Source organism: Antedon mediterranea, chromosome 9, assembly GCF_964355755.1.
Source record: "Antedon mediterranea chromosome 9, ecAntMedi1.1, whole genome shotgun sequence".
Classification (NCBI taxonomy): domain Eukaryota; kingdom Metazoa; phylum Echinodermata; class Crinoidea; order Comatulida; family Antedonidae; genus Antedon; species Antedon mediterranea.
Window position 1 is genome coordinate 25834438 of NC_092678.1, and position 13389 is coordinate 25847826.

Genomic DNA, 13389 nt, shown 5'->3' on the forward strand with positions numbered 1-13389 from the left:
ATTTTAATTTAACGTCACCTACTGTATTATTGTGCCTTTATCGCTAAATTGGTAGCGAAATATCTGTTGCATGGAAAACAATGATATTTTGAATACGTTATGCAGTGCTCTCTCTTGATCTTGGAGCTTTAATATATTATTTCAAAACATGGTTGCGGTCGCCAGCGGGGGCCGGATACCGGGAATTTTAAGAGACTTTCCCCTATCCAGGGGATTTTATTCTTTGTTTTTTCGCCTATCCCAAGTGTGTGGTCGCACCGTCCAAGATTAGACATGATAAATATTTAAAAAAATACTTTGTTTTCGTTGTTGTTGCATGGGGTTGGGGGACTGAGATGAGATTATAAGTCTCCAGGACCAGCCCCTGCCTATAAAATTAAATCTCTAAATATCTCTCTTTCAAAAATAAAAGAAAAATATTTTATTTAAAAAAAATCTATAAAGATTCTACCCCAGCTAGTACAGAGCTGAGAGAATTTAAACGATAGTTATTGGATCCCCGATGTAGAGAGACTTAAATGAAAACATTAGGAGAGGGGTTTTGTTTTATTCAGTTCATACACGTCACTTATGCCGTACCCCTCCCCAAACCCTTAAACGGGCAATTTCCGGTAACCTAGCAGATAAATACATGTTGAATAAAGTACGAATACAATTGCAACCAAGCGAGCAGCAGTCAAATCCTCCACAGTTATATCACACTAAATATCTCTCTTTAAAAAAAATAATAATAAAATAAATAAAAATATGAAGAGACTCGAACCCCAGCTGCTAGAGCTGAAAGTAGTTAAGCCAGAGCCTAACCCGTTACGCCACAATGTACACGACACCATAAACATCTAATTAACAGTATAGTCTATTTTTTACGTGCTTCATTATTACGTCATTCTAATTGTTACGTCCCATATGCATATTCATGAGCGGAATTTTGAGGGAACGAAACTCGTATTAACATATCTATAAACCAGAGGGCCGGATAGCTCAGTTGGTAGAGCGTCGTGGAACACGATTATCATGGGTTCAAACCCCATGCCGGTCTCGGTGGAAAAGAGTTAAAGCTATGCGAGCTTCTGTGTTTGGGGTTCACAGATTTAAACGTCACCCATTCCACCACGTCATCATGAGGCAATAACATCAAAGCATCTGATGTCGTGACCCAAGGCTGTGAGAGGGCCTTACCGTGCTAGAGGCAAGGGAGCACACCACATTTTTTTTGGCTTATCGCCTCCTTTCGATCTCGTAAATTTTATGTTTGGCGCCCTCAATTTTAAAAACATCCTTGTTATAATGTCAGAACAAATAAATAGAACATTTCAAATGATTTGTAAGGATGTCTGGTCACATTTCCGGAAGTTTTGTTGTCTAACTATAACATTCTTATATAGGCAATGGCATGCCTTTTTCAATAGGCGACTTTATACACCATTCCTCGACAAGTGGGTACAGGTGTACTTATAGTTAGCGCCCTCAACTTTAAGAGCGCCAGTGTTTATTATTATGGCATAAAGAAGTCGTCTGCTGTATGACTGGGATTTTGAAAGAGTCGATGCGGAAAAACACAACAAATATTAGCTGTTGTTCACGACGGACGTATTATGTCAAAAAATTAGGAGAAATAATACAACTTTCGTAAAGATGGAGGCACTTGGTATTCGGAAATAATTGTTCTTAGAAGAAGTGAATTAATTAAACATGGACAAATCGTCCACAGGTACGTAGTCGTAGGCTATGTTATGTGATTTGCATGCAGGTGGTGCACGCAGGGAAAATTCCCAGCCCCATCCATTCATTGGCTTAATGTTAAGAGCGTTGGAAATCGGAACTAGTCTAGCTCAGTCTTAAAAAAAATAATATTTCGTTTTCGTCTTTTCACGTCCGTCACATAGCTAGGCCTATGGTCACTCAACTATACAGCAGGGGAGGAGGGCTAAGGTGGGTTTATCCCAGCTTGGGATTGGCTGAACATTTAAGAAGAATAGTGTATAAAAACACATTGATTGATATTATATAATTATGATTCATATCAATCAATGTGTTTTTGGAAATGAAATAATATTCTAAAAAATCAATTACTTTGATTTGAGTTAAACATGAACATTTTTAAATGTAAATTTCAAAGTAACAATTACACCACAGGTTAATTTTCAGAATCTAATATAAAATATTTAATTTAATTACAGTAAGTCACCAATTTGTAGTTTGATAAATTAATTAAGTTAAATTACTTTTATAGAGTGTTAGTAAGTACTAAGTAAGCTGTATCAAGGGACTTACCTCTGAATAAATTAAATAATTGTTTAATATTCATACAGTTACATGTGTTATGGTGATATTTGCAAATTGATTTTCTTTCGTTCATGTAGAGGTTATTAAGGTGAGATTGTTGCAAGGTCCAAGGAGTATTGACATACTGTGTTAACATAAAACCCAAAATACTACTACCTACCAAAATAATTTTAATTGCACCGTCTGCACTAAAACAACACAAAAAACGTTCACAATTCTCATAAAAAATGGCTAAAAGATTAAAAATTACTTATGATAATTATTCAATACTGCACATATAATAGTTTAAATAAGTTGATATAATAATATAAAAGAGTACAGTTTAACCTCAAACATAAAAAATACACTCCTATTTATCTTAACTTTAGAGTTATACAAATGTATTGCATTTCTATATATTGAAAGAAGTGATATATTTTTAAGGCATCCTATAATTGGCGATTTTTGGTGCTGGATGTAGTTGAAATAATAACAAAAGATAAATGTCTGAGAAAATCAACCTTTATTCAATAACTAAAACACAATGTGAAGAAAAAAAATACAGAATCTATCAACTGTAAAAAAAATTACTATTGCAGTAAAACTACTAGATTACTGCAGTAGACCAAAAGTGCACACATTTGTAAACATGTAGGTCATACAATAACATACTATAACATACTAGTGTATTCTGTATTGAATCAATATGAATTTTGTAAATCAATTGATTTTGGCGTCGGCATCTATAATATCCATTGATTGCTGGTGTCTTGAATTCTATGAAGGGCTAGTGAGGATGTTTATGCTTTTGCATAGTCATTCACAAACAAAAACAAATTTTAGACATAAATTATAATAATTAAACAGTTCATGTGGATTTATCTATACAGATAATTATATTCTTGGCATTTTTGACATTTATGAAAGAATTTGGTTCGAATATAAGAAAGAGATTTGTCTTTAGTATTTCTAAATGTTTGTAGACTTTATTCTAATATTAGATTGTGTTTTACAACCTTTACTTATACCTCTCATTTACTTGGATTATGCTTGGATTAACTGGCAAAATGTTTACTTTTTTTTTATTTTAAATTATTGGATTCATTTCAGGAGTTAACCACAGTGGTTCAGCTGTCTCAAGTCGGGGCCGTTATGTGTCGGGGTACACCACTTTAAGTTCACAACCTTCGTCTAACTTACCAGAAAACCCATTAAGCCCAGCGTGGCATACTACCTTAGCTATCACCACCACGGCTCAAACTATGACACGCAACCGAACAAACAACTCCTATGCTAAGAAAAAAACGCACCATTCAAGTACACTTCGACCACAGAGGGCGCTTTTTTGTCTAACGTTGGACAATCCTGTTCGGCGGTTTTGCATACGTCTAGTAGAGTGGAAGTATCCTTTTCTTTTGTAATAAACAAGCAATTTTATCCAAGTGTCAATTAAACGTAAATTGTTGTAATTGTTCATGTAAAATACATTAATTTTAATTAACATCTACATGATGGCCATGACAAATGTACATTGCCGCTACTTGTTTGTTTTATTTAGGGTGATTTACAACAAATATCTGATAGAATAATTCTAAGTTTATTTTAAGGTGAACAATATTTAACCTGTTCTATCTATGACAACATACATGAGTCATGGTTCAATGATTTGATTGATTTTTTAATGTTGTTTAATTAATCAATAATATTGGAAATTTACTAAATTAACATCAACTGATTAATACCTCATTTACATACAAGTATTGTTTGATGTTGTCGATAAATCGCACATTGAATTACAAAAGTGTAATATACTGTACTTTGATCAATTTTACTTATATATACTGTACATCTCATTTAGTAGTTTAATAATATTGATGTTTAATTGATAATTTATTTTGCATTTTATATTTATGTTTGCAAATATTATAATTTTTTTTAAAAATTCATACGCATGCTATTCATGATGCACACATACTTTTACTTTTTTGAATTATTAATATTTGTTATTTCTTACCTCGATAACTAACTGTTTATTTTTGCGTGTATTTTATAAACAATTTTCTTAACTAATTTACAACCAGACCATTTGATGTAATAATCTTGTTTACGATATTTGCGAATTGTGTCGCCCTCGCTGTCTATACTCCATTTCCAGAGCAAGATTCTAACGACATAAATACTAATTTGGTAAGTTGCAACATTTTAAGACGTACGTCATCCATATTCTAAGAATCTCCTCTTGTATACATTAGCTGAGTTTAATGAAGGTTGAATTATGTTGAAATATTTTTGACCAATTATAGTAGAAATGTAAAAAAAAACAACTGTTGTCCGTGATCAATGATTAATAATCAAGAAAGAAAAACAATCATGTAGGTTCATAAGATATACACTCTAGTATTCTAAGAAGCACTTTATCCTGTAGGTTGATATAACATTTTTATAGGAAAAACCATATTTAATTTAGTTTGAGTTCAGTACTGAATTTGCAATACCAACATTCAAAAAGCTTTAGAATTCGATTTTGATGATTCATTTATATAATGTTGGTTTACATGTTTCAATTTATAAGTTTGTTTATATAACGTTGCCTATGATTCAAGCTTTTACCATACAGTTGGATATCTATAGATAGTAGTTATTGTTACAGTATTATTATACTGTAGAAGAAAATTTAATTGTATTTTGTAAAAGAAATGTAAAAATATTGATTATTATGATAAAAGGAAAGGTGTTTTATAATGCTAAAATTTGCATTTTATTTATCTATTATTTATTTTCAAATAAAATACTTAAAGTAACAGTTAGTCTATATAAGCATCTTGTTTTTATTATGCAAGAGAATATTTAATGATACCAAACATAAGTTTTTGTGTAAATAGTGTTTGTAATAGTAATTTTTTATAGCATGAGAAACTAATGAAAAGAAAAATGCTTAATGAAATTGGAAAGGTTGAATAATTTAAGAAATGGTAGAAAGCTGTATCTTAGCGTGCTTCATTATTGCAGCTATATTTAATGATGAAAGCCATTCTGGTAGCAATCACTGGGGCTTTATTTAACCATGGCAACTCGTCAGCACATGTCATTATCATATGATTGCTTACTGGTGTCACATGTCACTATTATGAGTGCTCCTTTAATATTGTACCGTGACATTTTTGTTTGTTTCCTCGCTATAAGATTGGTTTCAAATAGTGTTATCTTAATATAGGCTGAACAATCTCATTGATTAGCTGTACTCAAGTTTGTACTAAATCTAAATTTTTTTATAAAAATGTCTTCAATACACAGTAATATATATTAACCCAATATGTAAGGTTATTGCAGTAACAAAAATTTGAATAAAAACAAACAAAAAAACGTACAAACTCTGTCACTTATAATATAGATTTAATACGGTTATACAATATGTCACAATTCTAAATTATTAGTACTGTTTGTCCAAGACTTTAACAAATTTGATATAATATTTTATATGTTATGTATGGATAATTAGATGACATTTTTATTCAAGTGTACTACTGTATGCCATGAACAATACCGAACTTGAACAGTATATTTCTGAACAATATATACTGTAGTTGGTTTTTTTATAAAATACATTATGTTTTAAAATTATTATTAGTTTAAAAATAAGTAATAAATTATGTACCTTTAAACATTAGGAATACTTGAAAGTGAAGACTTGAACATAACGTTGTAATCAATAGAAAAACAAAGAGCTCATTAACATAATGCAGGGCTGTTTAGAGCATTTCAGCTGCTGTGTATTTAATTAAGGTCCTCTTTAATTAACCAGTTACATTGTCTTCATATCACAACAACTTTCAATTGATCAGAATTAATCCACAAAATGTTTTATGTCAACGTATCAAGGATTCACAATGTTTTAATATGAGTTTTAATTTTGAGAAGAAAAGAATGTAGAATATATTATCTGCCATCTTTATTCAGTAATATTGAAAAAAGATAATTCTCAAAATTATGCCATTTGATCAAAACTAATCTACAAAATGTCAAAGATTTAATTTTATAGAAGAATGTAGAATCTATCTGCCATTTATGACATCTGAATGCAAAATTTAGAAAAAAGACAATTCTCAACATTAATGGTAGACTTCTATTTCTATAAATAAAAGTGAGCATAATATTTTGAATATTTTGGTCATGAAATTGTCCCTTATTACAGTCCTATCTAAAATGTGTCAATAGAAATAATATATTTTTTACAATAATTCAAGTAAAACGAATTTGACATCTTACTTTTAGAAATTAATTCATCAAATTCTAAGTGATTTATAATCGTTAAATGTCAAAACATCTAAAGCGAGAAACATAATCGGACGGTTGATTGATCTGTGTTTATTTTAACGTCCCAAAATGCATTGCAAATTGTTGTAAGAATCAGTCCGGAATATTCATGCAGATGATCATAATCTAGGCGGAACAAAAACAGATAGGATTTAGATTATAATCAAGTTCTGTTACCAGTTCTAAACATTGGAATATTCATGCGGATGATCATAATCTACGTGGAACAAAAACGTTTAGATATGATTTAGATTATAATCAAGTTCTGTTTCCAGTTCTAAAATTACCGATATTTTTTAGATTGTCCCTTCATTCATAGTAAAGATATGTGAAAAAAAAAGATATGAATTACAAATTAAAACAAATTTCTGGTTCCAGTTGTAAAATTACCGATATTTTTTCATTCATAGTAGATAGATATATATATATATATATATAGTAGATATATGCGAAAAAAAACCTGTTCACTTAAGGTATCATTTATATTACAATAACAAAACAAATTTCAGTTTCCAGTTCTAAAATTACCGATATTTTGTGAATTGTCCCTTCAGTCAAACGACAAAACAACAAATTCTTGATTAGCCCGCTTTTAATTACACGCTTCATGATTGTTGTTCAGACTTTCTTCTCATATTTTCATCTTTGTTGAAAGATGATATATGCATATCCAATAACATACAGTTTTATACATTTTATTATAATTAGGTACCAGGATGTAGTATCCAAATTAGTAAACAACTTAATTATAGATACAATTCTAGACATTCACAAATGATGGGGTCGATTACAACAATAAGAGCTTTATAGATACCATGTTTTCAATTCTAGAGACACAGTAGGCCTAGTTTTCACAGATGATGGGGTTGATTACAATAAGAGCTTTACAGATACCATGTTTCCAATTCTAGAGACACAGTAGGCCTAGTTTTCACAGATGATGGGGTCGATTCCAATAAGAGCTTTATAGATACCATGTTTCCAATTCTAGAGACACAGTAGGCCTAGTTTTCACAGATGATGGGGTTGATTCCAATAAGAGCTTTATAGATACCATGTTTCCAATTCTAGAGATACAGTAGGCCTAGTTTTTACAGATGATGGGGTCGATTCCAATAAGAGCTTTATACAGTAGATACCATGTTTCCAATTCTTGAGACACAGTAGGCCTAGTTTTCACAGATGATGGGGTCGATTCCAATAAGAGCTTTATAGATACCATGTTTCCAATTCTTGAGACACAGTAGGCCTAGTTTTTACATATGATGGGGTCGATTCCCATAAGAGCTTTACAGATACCATGTTTTCAATTCTAGAGACACAGTAGGCCTAGTTTTCACAGATGATGGGGTCGATTCCAATAAGAGCTTTATAGATACCATGTTTCCAATTCTAGAGACACAGTAGGCCTAGTTTTCACAGATGATGGGGTCGATTCCAACAAGAGCTTTATAGATACCATGTTTCCAATTCTTGAGACACAGTAGGCCTAGTTTTCACAGACGATGGGGTCAATTCCAATAAGAGCGTTATAGATACCATGTTTCCAATTCTAGAGACACAGTAGGCCTAGTTTTCACAGATGATGGGGTCGATTCCAACAAGAGCTTTATAGATACTGTGTTTCCAATTCGAGAGACACAGTAGGCCTAGTTTTCACAGATGATGGGGTCGATTCCAATAAGAGCTTTAAAAGACAACTGATGAATATTTATTCACTATTCTAGAGACAAAATAGATTCACTTGAACATTTTTGACAAGAGATTGATGAAGTTGATTCAATGCGACTTTAGTGTAGTCTATTTTATTCTATTTATTTCAATAAAAACGTTTTTTAAACATAAATTTTAGCTAAAGATGTGGAATTGAGTTTTGATGATAACTTTGTTTAGTTTACTAGACAGATTAGATCTTTTGTGTGATGTGTTGTACGTACGTTGACTTTTATAGGTTGGTAGACCGCAAACTGTGAATTTAGGATGTATTTAAAATTCAAAATTAAAACTCATTGTTAAAAAAAATATCCTGATTTGAGTCTAAATACACCTGGTAGTAGATCTGACAACCCTGTGCTCAACTCTTTGGCCATTGAGCCCTAGACAAAAAAAGAAAGCAATATTTTTATATACCGGTATATATTATAATGTTCTGTATTTTATATGTTGTTCGTACGTTTTACGTAGTATTGTATTTTGCCAATGGAAAATGAATTTCCTTTTGTTATATTTTACAAGAACGACATAAAGGTTTATCTAACTATCTATCTACTGTGTTAAAACTGTATAGTATTATCACTGGCTTGGATTCATGTAAAAAACAGCAATACTGTGATACTGTATAGTATTATCACTGGCAGGGATTCATGTAAAAAACAGCAATACTGTGTTAAACTGTATAGTATTATCACTGGCAGGGATTCATGTAAAAAACAGCAATACTGTGTTAAACTGTATAGTATTATCACTGGCAGGGATTCATGTAAAAAAACAGCAATACTGTGATACTGTATAGTATTATCACTGGCAGGGATTCATGTAAAAAACAGCAATACTGTGTTAAACTGTATAGTATTATCACTGGCAGGGATTCATGTAAAAAACAGCAATACTGTGTTAAACTGTATAGTATTATCACTGGCAGGGATTCATGTAAAAAAACCTGCAATACTGTGATACTGTATAGTATTATCACTGGCAGGGATTCATGTAAAAAACAGCAATACTGTGTTAAACTGTATAGTATTATCACTGGCAGGGATTCATGTAAAAAAACAGCAATACTGTGATACTGTATAGTATTATCACTGGCAGGGATTCATGTAAAAAACAGCAATACTGTGATACTGTATAGTATTATCACTGGCAGGGATTCATGTAAAAAACAGCAATACTGTGATACTGTATAGTATTATCACTGGCTTGGATTCATGTAAAAAACAGCAATACTGTGATACTGTATAGTATTATCACTGGCAGGGATTCATGTAAAAAAACAGCAATACTGTGATACTGTATAGTATTATCACTGGCAGGGATTCATGTAAAAAACAGCAATACTGTGTTAAACTGTATAGTATTATCACTGGCTTGGATTCATGTAAAAAACAGCAATACTGTGATACTGTATAGTATTATCACTGGCAGGGATTCATGTAAAAAACAGCAATACTGTGATACTGTATAGTATTATCACTGGCAGGGATTCATGTAAAAAACAGCAATACTGTGATACTGTATAGTATTATCACTGGCAGGGATTCATGTAAAAAACAGCAATACTGTGTTAAACTGTATAGTATTATCACTGGCAGGGATTCATGTAAAAAACATCAATACTGTGATACTGTATAGTATTATCACTGGCAGGGATTCATGTAAAAAACAGCAATACTGTGTTAAACTGTATAGTATTATCACTGGCAGGGATTCATGTAAAAAACAGCAATACTGTGTTAAACTGTATAGTATTATCACTGGCAGGGATTCATGTAAAAAACAGCAATACTGTGTTAAACTGTATAGTATTATCACTGGCTTGGATTCATGTAAAAAACAGCAATACTGTGTTAAACTGTATAGTATTATCAGTGGCTTGGATTCATGCAAAGCTACTATATCTAATGGGATAGCATCTCTGGTGACCTATTGTCTTCTGAGCCTGATTAGTTATTCACTGCTATTGTGTATGCTGTTTCTACTGAATCGTTTTTCCTATCATAAATTGTTCTCCAGGGGGATCATAATTATAATTTTTATTAACCAAGGTCTGATACTGCTTCTATTGTATAACTCCTATTTATATTCTGTATAATATTTTCATTTTTTGTTGTTAAAATTTATTTATTCACCTCCTGTGCTTGGATTGCATTTTGATGTCAGCCAATCTGAAAAAAATAAATAATTAATTAATTTGACGCGCCTTCCAAATCATGCTACAAATGCAGAAAATAAAAATGGTTTTTAATATAGTTATTTGATTGATACACTCAGTATACTCGGATAGTGTACCTTTCGTTATCAGTGGTCAAGAAAATTTGCCATTTTAAAATTATAACTTATATAAAAATAGTTTGGCATCTAGAATTGTTGCAATACACGACGTTTGTAGTATAGATTTTGGTTACGAATAAATTGATATCTTAATATTCAAATTGAATGAGCAAATGTGTAAAAATCATGAATTCTAATCTGTCTTTTAACACATGGTTTACATTTGTGTGTTATTGATTTTTGCTATATGTGTGTGATCTATAACATTAAGTTTAATATACTCTATAATAGAGATGTTCTGTATAAACTGAATACAGACAATATTTGTAGATTATGTCGTGGGCAAATTGACAATAACGTTTAATTTATTTATTACTAGCCACAACAAATGATAGCCACAATAGAGTATTATCTAACATTGGATAGCTTGAATAAAAAGGTTCATTATTTAATACAGATATTGACTTCTTAGAAGTGTATTATTATACAAATATTGCCTGCTTAGAGGTGAAATATAAGATTTGACATCCCGAGGGAATGATATTTTGCTCGAGGGAATATATTTGTCACTCAAAAATTAAACAGTCAATATCATCATACACAAGAATTTTCTGGATTTTATATGTTTAATGACAGGGACATGATATTCATCCTAAAATTATACAAGTCAATATCATCATACTCGAGGACATGTACACATTATGATTTTCGGTTCGCTAGTCATGTGATGCAGTTTCAACCAATCATGTTATGTAACACAATAAAAATATAATAAATTAATTGTTATTTTACCATTAAAATGCTGCAAATGTAAACATTTTATACCCTTTTAGTATCTGTTTCTGCGAAATGTAATTGTATGTTAATAATTCAATGCATCTGAACAAACTCATAAAATAGCCTGCCCTCACAAAAGACGAAAAACATTAATTATAAGAGAACGAAGTTGGTGTTCCACGTCAATGCATTTCATTTCATTTGTTCATGTAGAATAATAGACAGTGTTAAATTATTGAGATTGTGTATTGACTATTTTATTGTTGATAGTGTGAAAGTCCCGAAGGAACCGTCTATGACTGTCAACCAGTCTTGTGTGTTTAAGACCACGTCAAGTCTTATTTATCTTCCATAAATGCACCAATAATATTGTCTAGATTTTGTCAAGTAGATTGACAGAAAATTTTTTGTTTTTAACGTCTTGGCACAACTAACCCTGTATAGTTCATAACAAAAGGAGTGTATGCCCCTAGCGCATCTCCCAGGATCTACCCTTGTGTACAATTCAAAATGAGGAGTGTATGCCCCTAGCGCATCTCCCAGGATCTACCCTTGTGTACAATTCAAAATGAGGAGTGTATGCCCCTAGCGCATCTCCCAGGATCTACCCTTGTGTACAATTCAAAATGAGGAGTGTATGCCCCTAGCGCATCTCCCAGGATCTACCCTTGTGTACAATTCAAAATGAGGAGTGTATGCCCCTAGCGCATCTCCCAGGATCTACCCTTGTGTACAATTCAAAATGAGGAGTATATGCCCCTAGCGCATCTCCCAGGATCTACCCTTGTGTACAATTCAAAATGAGGAGTGTATGCCCCTAGCGCATCTCCCAGGATCTACCCTTGTGTACAATTCAAAATGAGGAGTGTATGCCCCTAGCGCATCTCCCAGGATCTACCCTTGTGTACAATTCAAAATGAGGAGTGTATGCCCCTAGCGCATCTCCCAGGATCTACCCTTGTGTACAATTCAAAATGAGGAGTGTATGCCCCTAGCGCATCTCCCAGGATCTACCCTTGTGTACAATTCAAAATGAGGAGTATATGCCCCTAGCGCATCTCCCAGGATCTACCCTTGTGTACAATTCAAAATGAGGAGTGTATGCCCCTAGCGCATCTCCCACGATCTACCCTTGTGTACAATATGATACAGTTTCCTTTCAGGGAAATCCATTTTACTCTTAAGCTCTGCAGGTCTAATATCAAATTAGTGTGACAAAAAAAGGGTGAAGTGCTTAAATATGGTAGTGATATGACATCATCATGTCCATATATAGGCACATCACATTTTTTTGTCGTCACACAAAGTTTGATGGTGTAGACAGAGCTTAAGAAATACATATACAGTAGTCAAAGTGTGGGTTATGTAGAAAAAATGAAAGAATTGCTGTTATTGATTCTACCAATCTATCTAATCTGAGTGGAAAGTCTCAGGAGTGTCTGAACATTATTGATTGTATGTATTCAATGAATGTTCGTAAGTTTAAGTTCTCTAGTGTATGCAACATGAACAACACATTTATTAACTTGCTTCAAAATAATTAGTTTTATTGAATTATAATATGAACTAGTATAAAGGATTTAAGAAAGGAAAACAAGAAGTTAATTATGTTAAAATCGAAAGATAGTTTTGTAGATTGAAGCGGAGTGGGCTATGATTCAGCTTAAATCTAACCCAACCTGATTCTGAACCCCATGAGATTGGCATTTTCCATCCCCTTCCATTTTGTTGGATCCTCAGTTGGAACTTGTACTGTTTAATGTCCTGGTTGTTTTCTGTTGTTTTGTCTTGTCCTGTGTCCCGCTTGTCTTTGTCCCTTTGTTTTGTGTCCCAGGCAGACCTGACTCAAGTTCCTGTATCTTTCTGGCATCCTGCCTTCTTCTTTTCCCCCAGATTTATTGTTATTTGTATCTGTTATTTCTTATTTATTCCATTATTGTTTCAATCTTAAAAAGGAGTAAAAATTGTTATTTTGAATTTAAAAAAAAAATGAACCGGTAGTCTGTAGTGTTAATATACAACCATTAAATCTAGTATTTCCTG

General features: G+C 32.3%; 1 protein-coding gene across 7 annotated transcripts in view; it reads left to right on the forward strand.

The window, feature by feature from the left end:
- The first annotated feature begins 1559 nt into the window (after positions 1-1559).
- LOC140058619 (voltage-dependent L-type calcium channel subunit alpha-1D-like) overlaps positions 1560-13389 on the forward strand; it is an 87186-nt gene continuing 75356 nt past the window's right edge. For 5 of the 7 annotated variants that reach the window (XM_072104306.1, XM_072104308.1, XM_072104307.1 and 2 more), the window contains exons 1-3: positions 1560-1711; positions 3376-3667; positions 4347-4452. In XM_072104306.1, coding sequence (XP_071960407.1) covers positions 1693-1711; positions 3376-3667; positions 4347-4452 — 417 coding nt within the window. In that variant the 5' untranslated portion in view covers positions 1560-1692. The remainder of the gene's footprint in view (positions 1712-3375; positions 3668-4346; positions 4453-13389) is intronic. The other 2 variants (XM_072104309.1, XM_072104310.1) reach the window with 1 other exon arrangement.